Source organism: Ranitomeya variabilis, chromosome 2 (assembly GCF_051348905.1).
Source record: "Ranitomeya variabilis isolate aRanVar5 chromosome 2, aRanVar5.hap1, whole genome shotgun sequence".
Taxonomy (NCBI): Eukaryota; Metazoa; Chordata; class Amphibia; order Anura; family Dendrobatidae; genus Ranitomeya; species Ranitomeya variabilis.
Window position 1 is genome coordinate 140,567,719 of NC_135233.1, and position 12,567 is coordinate 140,580,285.

At 40.7% G+C, this 12,567-nt stretch overlaps 1 protein-coding gene across 2 annotated transcripts in view; it reads right to left on the reverse strand.

The window, feature by feature from the left end:
* The window catches only part of UTRN (utrophin), an 846,507-nt gene that overhangs the window by 497,079 nt on the left and 336,861 nt on the right, over positions 1-12,567 (reverse strand). For both annotated transcript variants that reach the window (XM_077283030.1, XM_077283029.1), the window contains exons 51-52: positions 4,938-5,143; positions 722-876 (exon numbers count right to left, since the gene is read on the reverse strand). In XM_077283030.1, the coding sequence (XP_077139145.1) occupies positions 722-876; positions 4,938-5,143 (361 nt within the window). The remainder of the gene's footprint in view (positions 1-721; positions 877-4,937; positions 5,144-12,567) is intronic.

Sequence of the window (12,567 nt, forward strand, 5' to 3'; positions counted from 1 at the left end):
GTCACTTTATATTTATCTTGTGTTTAAATCTGTCTATTACTGTTGTATGCACTATCAATATATGGGGCCTAAGGACTGCTGATTAACTAGATGCTCCCTTATGTAGCAGATGCACTTTCATTTAATTGGTGGCTATATGGCAGCAGTAGTTGGATATATTGCACTATGCACTTTATTTCTGTATATATAGACCATTATATCCCCACAGAAGTGGTGAAGCACTACTATAGTGCTGGGATAGGTCTATATGTATGAGCAACCTATAATATATATATCTAACATCCTTATAGTAATATATCAGTGCAATAGACATTCCATGCATATGTATAAAGACTAAGATATACACATATTTACATAATATATGCTACATTACTGCCTTTGTGCGGTCTTTTTTGCATGTATTCTCCAGTTTTAGGTACTTTTTAATATTTGGATTTATGTGTTGTTTTATAATATTCAATAAAGTTTGATATTTATAGATCTGATGACAATGACTTCCGTTTTCTCCTTTTTTTGAAATCTAATGGGAAGGTATTAGATTAGGTGGGGGATGATTGGAGAGGACAGTGGGCTGAGCGTTGTAAGTTATTGTTAGTACTCTGAATTGAATTGCAACTAGAAGCTAGTGACAAGACTGACAGATGGAAGAGGCAGAAGAGTGATCAGGTGGATTATCTGGCAGCAGAGATGAGGGTGTTACACTATGTTCCCCTGTACTCACCTCTTGTTCATGTTCACCCAATTCATGTATAAGAGGTCGCTGGCCTCCTTAACTTTCCTGGTGTCATCAGCGCTGTAGTCACGAAGGAGCTTGTTTGAGAGGTCGTTGAATGTATCCATGACAATCTCACCTTTGTGCAAGTCCTGTACTATTACCTGAGAGAAATAAAAAAAATGAAAAAAAAAAAATGGAAGAAGCCGTGTATCAGTGCCTGTCATGGGACACAAGGTTGTCACCTCCTGTTAATATCTCCTCACATCAAACAAAGCTACAGGGTCCATTTTAACACTTGTTAAAATGTCTTTGTTAAAGAAAAGTCTCTAGAAATGCTGTGCAATTAGTGGTGACTAAAGGCCCCGTCTCACATAGCGAGATCGCTAGCGAGATCGCTGCTGAGTCACAAGTTTTGTGACGCAACAGCGACCTCCATAGCGATCTCGCTATGTGTGACACGTACCAGCGATCAGGCCCCTGCTGCGAGATCGCTGGTCGTGTCAGAATGGCCTGGACCTTTTTTTGGTCGTTGAGGCCCCGCTGACATCGCTGAATCGGTGTGTGTGACACCGATCCAGCGATGTCTTCACTGGTAACCAGGGTAAACATCGGGTTACTAAGCGCAGGGCCGCGCTTAGTAACCCGATGTTTACCCTGGTTACCAAAAAAAACAAACACTACATACTCGCCTTTCGGTGTCCAGGTCCCTTGCCGTCTGCTTCCTGCTCTCACTGACTCCCGGCCGTACAGTGAGAAGTGAGAGCGCAGCAGTGACGTCACCGCTGCGCTCTGCTCTCAGTGTACGGCGGCTCAGTCAGAGCAGGAAGCAGACGGCAAGGGACCTGGACACCGAAAGGCGAGTATGTACTGTTTGTTTTTTTTGGTAACCAGGGTAAACATCGGGTTACTAAGCGCGGCCCTGCGCTTAGTAACCCGATGTTTACCCTGGTTACCCGGGTGCTGCAGGGGGACTTCGGCATCGTTGAAGACAGTTTCAACGATGCCGAAGTCGTTCCCCTGATCGTTGGTCGCTGGGGAGAGCTGTCTGTGTGACAGCTCCCCAGCGACCACACAGCGACTTACCAACGATCACGGCCAGGTTATATCGCTGGTCGTGATCGTTGGTAAATCGCTTAGTGAGACGGGGCCTTCACACAATGAAGCAAGTGAGTCAGTAGGGGTCATTAAGAAAACACACTCCTCAGCATATACATTTGACCTGCACTGTAAAACTGCTGCCAAAACCTTTACTAGTAATTTTAAGCTGAAATGAGCAATTGAACAGCAAGGCATAAACCATTGGGAAGCATGGGCTTAAAGGGAAGCTTTTGTGTGTGTGTATATATATATATATATATATATATATATATATATATATATATATATATATATATATATATATATATATATATATACAGTACAGACCAAAAGTTTGGACGCACCTTCACATTTAAAGATTTTTCTGTATTTTCATGACTATGAAAATTGTACATTCACACTGAAGGCATCAAAACTATGAATTAACACATGTGGAATTATATACTTAACAAAAAAAGTGAAACAGCTGAAAATATGTCCTATATTCTAGGTTCTTCAAAGTAGCCACCTTTTGCTTTAATGACTGCTTTGCACACTCTTGGCATTCTCTTGATGAGCTTCAAGAGGTAGTCACCGGGAATGGTCTTCCAACAATCTTGAAGGAGTTCCCAGAGATGCTTAGCACTTGTTGGCCCTTTTGCCTTCACTCTGTGGTCCAGCTCACCCCAAACCATCTTGATTAGGTTCAGGTCTGGTGACTGTGGAGGCCAGGTCATCTGGCGTAGCACCCCATCACTCTCCTTCTTGGTCAAATAGCCCTTACACAGCCTGGAGGTATGTTTGGGGTCATTGTCCTGTTGAAAAATAAATGATGGTCCAACTAAACGCAAACCGGATGGAATAGCATGTCGCTGCAAGATGCTGTGGTAGCCATGCTGGTTCAGTATGCCTTCAATTTTGAATAAATCCCCAACAGTGTCACCAGCAAAGCACCCCCACACCTCCTCCTCCATGCTTCACGGTAGGAACCAGGCATGTAGAGTCCATCCGTTCACCTTTTCTGCGTCGCACAAACAAACGGTGGTTGGAACCAAAGATCTCAAATTTGGACTCATCAGACCAAAGGACAGATTTCCACTGGTCTAATGTCCATTCCTTGTGTTCTTGAGCCCAAACAAGTCTCTTCTGCTTGTTGCCTGTCCTTAGCAGTGGTTTCCTAGCAGCTATTTTACCATGAAGGCCTGCTGCACAAAGTCTCCTCTTAACAGTTGTTGTAGAGATGTGTCTGCTGCTAGAACTCTGTGTGGCATTGACCTGGTCTCTAATCTGAGCTGCTGTTAATCTGCGATTTCTGAGGCTGGTGACTCGGATAAACTTATGCTCAGAAGCAGAGGTGACTTTTGGTCATCCTTTTCCTGGGGCGGTCCTCATGTGAGCCAGTTTCTTTGTAGCGCTTGATGGTTTTTGCCACTGCACTTGGGGACACTTTCAAAGTTTTCCCAATTTTTCAGACTGACTGACCTTCATTTCTTAAAGTAATTATGGCCACTCGTTTTTCTTTACTTAGCTGCTTTTTTCTTGCCATAATACAAATTCTAACAGTCTATTCAGTAGGACTATCAGCTGTGTATCCACCAGACTTCTGCACAACACAACTGATGGTCTCAACACCATTTATAAGGCAAGAAATCCTACTTACTAAATCTGACAGGGCACACCTGTGAAGTGAAAACCATTTCCGGTACCTCTTGAAGCTCATCAAGAGAATGCCAAGAGTGTGCAAAGCAGTCATCAAAGCAAAAAGTGGCTACTTTGAAGAACCTAGAATATAAGACATATCTTCAGGTGTTTCACACTTTTTTGTTAAGTATATAATTCCACATGCGGTAATTCATAGTTTTGATGCCTTCATTGTTAATTTACAATTTTCATAGACCTGAAAATACAGAAAAATCTTGAAATGAGGTGTATCCAAACTTTTAGTCTGTACTGTATGTGTATATATATATATATATATATATATATATATATATATATATATATATATATATATATTTATTAATTTTTTTGTAAGTGTTGGCACTTTTTTGCTTTATAATTTGTAATAAAAAAATTTTCATTCTAGTCGCAGGGGGGACCATTAAGTAGTGAGGGGGAAGAACTTCAACTGGGACATCACCTATGGTGGATACTGTGTGCTGTATATAGAGGTTCGACATTCATTCTAATCCTGCCTGTAATGATACAGAGCCTGCTGAAAACACTTCCTGAAAGGACAGGAAGCATGAGTCTAAAAAAAACAGGGCCAATAAGATAAGTGCAAGATTACTATTTCTTTTTTTTGCAATCGAATAAAAAAAAAAAAACCTGCAAAAATATATAAGAACACGGAACACAAAAACATGATTGATACACTTTCCCCTTCACACTATATACTGATGGAAAGCAAAAAATAAATGAAAAAAGAAGCCTTCATCATTATCCATAATTGTCCGCAGTTAATGTTGTGTAATGATATTAAGTGACTGGGATCTGTGAACATGGGCCAATAATTCAGCTTTGCAGTAAGCTAAAGCTGGTTTTATGTCTAGATGTTGCTTTACAATGATGATCTAGTGCCCTCTACTGATCTAAAAATGTATAGCCGCAAATATTTTAGGACAGATCGCTTGTTCTCCACAGCTGACAAATGGTGCATATCGAATACCTAAAAATACAGAAATTGTTTTTCACATAAGAAAACTAGGACTTCTAGAGTTGTCCCATGACATATAGATTGTTGACAATGTAATAATTATAGTTAATATTATCAGCATTATTACATTTATTCTACTCTAAGAGTATTAAATCTCCAAAGTGAGCATTACAAGGTGTAGGCCACGTTCAGTATTTGGTCAGTATTTTACATCAGTATGTGTAAGCCAAAATCAGGAAAGGAACAATCAGAGGAAAAGTATAATAGAAACACGTCACCACTTCTGTATTCATCACCCACTCCTGGTTTAGTGGGTGCTTTCATGCAAATATTATTTGTGCAGAATGTATAAATTACGATCTTACTATAAGCTTGGACACTGAACTTAGCAAGAAAAAAAGAAACAATCAGTGAAGGAGAAGTGCAAACAGAAAGAACAGGAGCGAAAAAGGAGAGGATGGGTGAGGATGGAGGAGAAGGGACATTCACCTTGTTCTCTGCAATCTGTTTGACGAGTGTGTCTTTGGATGTCTGGGTGAGGGTGTAGAGTCGGAAGTCCGTCTGGTCCAGGACACTTTGTATTTCCTTCCTTAATTCATCCCACTTGATGCTGTCGGCCAGCATTTCTTGTAGCTGCATTTGGCGCATCTCTACCCCCTGCAGCGTACTGTCCCAACGATTCTTCAGCTTTTCCGCTGCGTTATTAGAAAGGATAGTAATAATTATAAATGGAGACCCTCTGTAGCTCATTGGTGACCAAAGCACAGAAAAATCACAGTAAGACAATGATGGGTGAATTCTTCTTTACTTAAAATGTGATGGCTCACAGACACAGACCTTTATTCCCCAATAAGACCGATACCAAATACCAAACTGCTGTACATTATCTCGAGATTGGTCTCAAGTAGCAGAAAATCTGTCTGACTCAAGGTGTCTGTCAATCCCACTGATTACCTTCTACAAAAATCATCATTAGGACTGCAGAGGGTAAATGGCACCTGAGAGATAATAAGTCATAGAGGGTTTCATTTTATTAATCAGATGAAAACTTTTTTTCTACTTGTTCGAATCTTTATATCTGTAAAAAAAAAAATCTTAGCCCAAGGACCAATTTAGACAGGGTGATAATTATCAGAATTGATCATTGGAACGTCTAAACAGGCAACCAGATATATTTGAAATAAAAGATAGTGGTTTTATTCAATGCGTTTCGAAGGTCAGATGACTTCTTCCTCAGGACATAACCACATACATTTTGTCCTGAGGAAGAAGTCATCTGAATTTCAAAACGCGATGAATAAAACCACTATCTTTTATTTTCTGATCCTACATCTTATTCAGCGGTGCGGTTTTTATCCACAAATCTCCAATTTTATTAAACTTGATACGGTCACCTGCTGACCCGTGGAGCTGCTGCAGCTGATGTCTCAACTAAGATCTACATGCCTTTGTGAATAGGTCTATCAGGTTAGTACAGTGTGAGTGCATTTTCTCAATATCCACTGGATAAGACCCTATTGGCGCTGATCTCTCCTACAGGTTTTCGTTTAACAGGCAAACAATTACCCAATGAATGAGCAAAACGCTTGTTTGCTAAGTATGGGAATTTTTAGGCAGACTTAAAAATTGCACTTCTCGGGAGCACATTGTCCTGTGTAAATATGCTGCCCACAACATTATGTTCTATGCGTAGAGAACAATCATTTTAACGATCAATCTGTGTGCATGGAAGTTGTTACAGCCTGTTAAAAAAGACCGTTAAATGACTGCTAACTGGCCTTCATGTAGCCTATTAGGGTACGTTCACACAGGACTTTTTTGCTGCTTTTTTTTGCTGCTTTTTTTTATGCTAATTTAGGTGCGGTTTTTTTGGTGCGTTTTTGGTGCGTTTTTTGGGTACGTTCACACAGGACTTTTTGCTGCAGATTTTTGCTGCAGATTTTTGCTGCTTTTTTTATGCCAATTTTCAGCTGCTAGGACACCTCACAATGGCTCTTCACACCTTATTACCAGGAACTCCCTCACAATAGATCACAATCAGGACACCTCACAATGGCTCTTCACACCTCACAATGGCTCACAATGGCTCTTCACACCTCACTAACCACACCCCTAAGCTCTTGGCTGTGAGATCCCTTCCTGCTGGCCATGATTTTCTGCACAAAAAACGCAGCAAATAATGCTACATGCGTTTTTTCAGCGTTTTTGCAGCGTTTTTTTCATCACCCATTCAAGTCAATGGGTGAAAAAACGCTGCAAAAACGCAGCAAAAACGCTGAAAGAAGTGATATGCCCTATGTCCAAAAAAAGCAGCAAAGCAGAAAAAACTGATCAAACAAAAAACAAACGTGTGTGCATGAGATTTCTGAAATCTCATAGGCTTTACTGGTACTGTAAAAAGCAGCTGAAAATTAGCATAAAAAAAAGCAGCAAAAAAAGCAGCAAAAAAGTCCTGTGTGAACGTACCCTTAGCGGTCATTTATCAGCCACGGTTAGCCAATCTAAATGTAACACAACTGTCCACATAGGGCTATTTATCTGATCAGTAGCCAAAATCTGAGTGGGTAAACTCATTAGAAATACAAAGAAAGATACTGCAGAATTGTCTTTTTAAGCATCATTTGATAGATCATAGGTTTAAAGGGGTACGCTAAGATCATAAAAATGTGTCCAAGGACTGGAATTATGATAAAATAACAGGAGAAACTATATTACAAACTACACGCATTGCCCTCCATTGCTGTAGCACAGCACCTTGCTGCTCTCTGTATGCTGCAGCAATGACGAGCCCATCTACATGACCTGCCGCCAGACATTGGCCCCAACAGTGTGTGCCACAAGACAGCTGAGGCACAGCAGACAGGCACATCATTGCAGCAGGCAAGTAAACAATGACCAACATGGGAATAGAGGATATAACACTTTTTTCTTACTTTATCATATTGTTTTTAGACAATTTTGTATGTTTGAGTACCCTTTTAAAGTAGTTTCAGCCACTGAAACTTATGTAATATCATTATGCCTCTATGGACACCTGCCAACCAAACAGTTCCAGTTCAGAGCTGTCATCAAAATAAAAGGGGGATACTTGGAAGAATCTAATCTTTAACACATATTCTGGTTTATCTCACACATTTCTTTACTCCTTGTTTCCATGTGTGTTCCTTTGTGGTTTTGCTGCCTTCAGTCTGAATCTACAATGTGCACATTTCAGTAAGAACAAGGAAAACCATTGCATGAACAGGTGTGTTCAGAATTTTTGACCGTTACTGTTTTTCTGCTTTACTACAGAAAATCCACACAAGGCTTTGCTAGGGTCACCCCTGAACCCATGCTTCAGGGCGTCATATGGAAGTCAGAAATGGGGTCTCAAACGTGGTGTGAAAAAAGACGTATCAAGGAGGAATATAAAGACAAATTATTGATGGAATTTCTGTGTTTTTATCTTTCCAAGCATTGCAATTGTTCAGGGGGATTTTTATGATTCCCTTTAAATGTCATTGCAAAGTCCCGTTCACTGCTCTTGACTCAGTATGAGGAACGAGTAAGCATAATTGAAATGTATTATTGGCACTTTTCCACTGCCTTTGAAGTTCCCAAATGGGGAATTGGCATGGAAATGTAATTCTAATTTTGGGTTTCCTGTAAGATGCTTACCATACACTGGTGCGTGACAATAAGTCATCTGTTACTCAGGATACAGAAAACGCTATTTCTGGATGAAGAATGCACAGAAGTGTAGATTGATTTAGCCGTTGTAAATATAATTGAAATCAGCAAAAGCCGGCATGTAATAGTAATGCACTGAAGCGTTAGTTTCAGAACTCGGAGGCAAGCGATTCACACTTTCCAAGATAACGAGTCATTATTAACTATATCTTGTCCTTGTTACATCTCTATAGAAGCTCCAGAATGTCAATGATCAGGGTTCAGGGCATACCGTTGAATGCATAACCCCTAAATCCTGAGTTATTTGGGTTTTATTGACTGTTTACATGTAATGCCTAAAGGTACCTTCACACGAAGCGACGCTGCAGCGATAGCGACAACGATGTCGATCGCTGCAGCGTCGCTGTTTGGTCGCTGGAGAGCTGTCACACAGACCGCTCTCCAGCGATCAACTATGCCGAGGTCCCCTGGTAACCAGGGTAAACATCGGGTAACTAAGCGCAGGGCCGCGCTTAGTAACCCGATGTTTACCCTGGTTACCAGCGTAAAATCTAAAAACTACAAACAGCACATACTTACATTCACGTCCCCCTGCGTCCACTTCCTGACTGACTGAGCGCCGTACAGTGAGAGCAGAGCGGTGACGTCACCGCTGTGCTGCTTTCACTTTCACTTTGCGGCGCTGAGTCAGAGGAGGAAGCAGACTGCAGGGGACGCAATGTGAGTATGTGCTGTTTGTTTTTTTTACATTTTACGCTAGTAACCAGGGTAAACATCGGGTAACTAAGCGCGGCCCTGCGCTTAGTAACCCGATGTTTACCCTGGTTACCAGTGTAAAATATCGCTGGTATCGTTGCTTTTGCTTTCAAACACAACGATACACAGCGATCGGACGACCAAATAAAGTTCTGGACTTTATTCAGCGACCAGCGACATCACAGCAGGATCCTGATCGCTGCTGCGTGTCAAACGAAACGATATCGCTAGCGAGGACGCTGCAACGTCACGGATTGCTAGCGATATCGTTATAATGTCGTTTCGTGTGAAGGTACCTTAAAGCTTTTTTACATTTTTTGTTATTAAAGTCATCTTCGCTTTTTTTTTCCTGTAAATAGGGAAAATAGGGCTTTCATTCTTACCATGGATTTCTTTGGCTAAAGGCAAAAAGGATAACGAAGGGCCAAGACAAAGAGTAGGGGAGAGTAGGCAAATGCTACGTCTGGTCTGGGGTCTGTATTTACTAACAGGATCTGGTCTGAATATCTATTATTTTTTTGGACTGGTTGACGTTTGCATTTATTTAAGAGCTCTGCCTAGTGTTGGGTCTGTATATATTTCATGGTCTAGTCTGGGATTGTATTTTGCAAAGCATTTTGAGTTTAATCTAAGACCTGTAGTTATTTTGAAGACTGTTATTTTAGTGTCTGTTAATCAGGGTGTTTTATCTAAGGTCATTATTAATTTTGATGTGTGATGATCAATGGACATCCAGTAGGCTCGCTGTGTTGGTAATTTTGGACACTACTTATTACACAACTTCTTGGAATCTCAGAACCTAATGACAACACTCAAAATTGTCTTTTTGTACAGCAAGAGCCCTGTGTTCTCAGAACCTGCTGTTAGATCTCCAACATGCAGTTCAGTTGGACACCTACAAAAACTTCTGTTGAATACTGCGTTGAAGCCCTCACTTCTGGCTAAGATGATGGTGCAGACAACAAGGATTCGAATTCCTGGACCACGGTGTGAATTACTTGTACGATGGACTCCTCGCCAGAGATGGACTACACCTCGACAAACCTGGGAAACACACATTCGCCAGAAGACTCGCTACACTCATCAGGAGGGCTGTCATGTTCTCAATGGCAAGAGAACATAGCATCAGCATATATAGGAACTAGCTCTTGGAAGATGGGAACTGAGCTGACCATGAACTAAACCTAACGCACAACTAGCAGTGGCCGGGTAGCATGCCTACGTTGATTCTAGATGCCCAGCACCAGCCGGAGGACTAAATAATGCTAGCAGAGGAAAATATTAGTCCTAGCTCACCTCTAGAGAAATACCCCGAAAGGAGACAGAGGCCCCCCACATGTATTGGCGGTGAATTAAGATGAAATAACAAACGTAGTATGAAAATAGGTTTAGCAAATTTGAGGTCCACTTACTACATAGCAGAAGACAGAAAGGACACTTTCATGGTCAGCTGAAAACCCTATCAAAACACCATCCAGGAATTACTTTAAAACTCTGGCATTAACTCATAACACCAGAGTGGCAATTCCTGTTCACAAGAGCTTTCCAGACACAGTAACGAAACTACAGCTGTGAACTGGAACAAAAATGCAAAAACAAACATGGACAAGAGTCCAACTTATCTAGTAGTTGTCTAGGAGCAGGAACAAGCACAGAGAGGCTTCTGATAACATTGTTGACCGGCAAGCAACTAACAGAGCAGCAAGGTTATATAGCGACTCCCACATCTTGATGGGAACAGGTGAACAGAGAAGATGAAAACACCAGTTCAATTCCACCAGTAGCCACCGGGGGAGCCCAGAATCCAAATTCACAACAGAGGGCGTTAAACTAGAAGAAGAGGGGACGGGAAGAAAAACATTAGACTCGAACAAAGAAGACCCAGGAAAACATACTCAGAAGGGAGGTAAGAACATTTCTAAAACAATCCACAGCGAGGAGATTGGAACAAAACAAAATTCTCTAAACTGCATGCTCGCAAATGCCAGAAGCCTGACAAACAAGATGGAAGAACTAGAAGCAGAAATATCTACAGGTAACTTTGACATAGTGGGAATAACCGAGACATGGTTAGATGAAAGCTATGACTGGGCAGTTAACTTACAGGGTTACAGTCTGTTTAGAAAGGATCGTAAAAATCGGAGAGGAGGAGGGGTTTGTCTCTATGTAAAGTCTTGTCTAAAGTCCACTTTAAGGGAGGATATTAGCGAAGGGAATGAGGATGTCGAGTCCATATGGGTCGAAATTCATGGAGGGAAAAATGTTAACAAAATTCTCATTGGGGTCTGTTACAAACCCCCAAATATAACAGAAATCATGGAAAGTCTACTTCTAAAGCAGATAGATGAAGCTGCAACCCATAATGAGGTCCTGGTTATGGGGGACTTTAACTACCCAGATATTAACTGGGAAACAGAAACCTGTGAAACCCATAAAGGCAACAGGTTTCTGCTAATAACCAAGAAAAATTATCTTTCACAATTGGTGCAGAATCCAACCAGAGGAGCAGCACTTTTAGACCTAATACTATCTAATAGACCTGACAGAATAACAAATCTGCAGGTGGTCGGGCATCTAGGAAATAGCGACCACAATATTGTACAGTTTCACCTGTCTTTCACTAGGGGGACTTGTCAGGGAGTCACAAAAACACTGAACTTTAGGAAGGCAAAGTTTGACCAGCTTAGAGATGCCCTTAATCTGGTAGACTGGGACAATATCCTCAGAAATAAGAATACAGATAATAAATGGAAAATGTTTAAGAACATCCTAAATAGGCACTGTAAGCGGTTTATACCTTGTGGGAATAAAAGGACTAGAAATAGGAAAAACCCAATGTGGCTAAACAAAGAAGTAAGACAGGCAATTAACAGTAAAAAGAAAGCATTTGCACTACTAAAGCAGGATGGCACAATTGAAGCTCTAAAAAACTATAAGGAGAAAAATACTTTATCTAAAAAATTAATTAAAGCTGCCAAAAAGGAAACAGAGAAGCACATTGCTAAGGAGAGTAAAACTAATCCCAAACTGTTCTTCAACTATATCAATAGTAAAAGAATAAAAACTGAAAATGTAGGCCCCTTAAAAAATAGTGAGGAAAGAATGGTTGTAGATGACGAGGAAAAGGCTAATATATTAAACACCTTCTTCTCCACGGTATTCACGGTGGAAAATGAAATGCTAGGTGAAATCCCAAGAAACAATGAAAACCCTATATTAAGGGTCACCAATCTAACCCAAGAAGATGTGCGAAACCCGCTAAATAAGATTAAAATAGATAAATCTCCAGGTCCGGATGGCATACACCCACGAGTACTAAGAGAACTAAGTAATGTAATAGATAAACCATTATTTCTTATTTTTAGGGACTCTATAGCGACGGGGTCTGTTCCGCAGGACTGGCGCATAGCAAATGTGGTGCCAATATTCAAAAAGGGCTCTAAAAGTGAACCTGGAAATTATAGGCCAGTAAGTCTAACCTCTAATGTTGGTAAAATATTTGAAGGGTTTCTGAAGGATGTTATTCTGGATTATCTCAATGAGAATAACTGTTTAACTCCATATCAGCATGGGTTTATGAGAAATCGCTCATGTCAAACCAATCTAATCAGTTTTTATGAAGAGGTAAGCTATAGGCTAGACCACGGTGAGTCATTGGACGTGGTATATCTCGATTTTTCCAAAGCGTTTGATA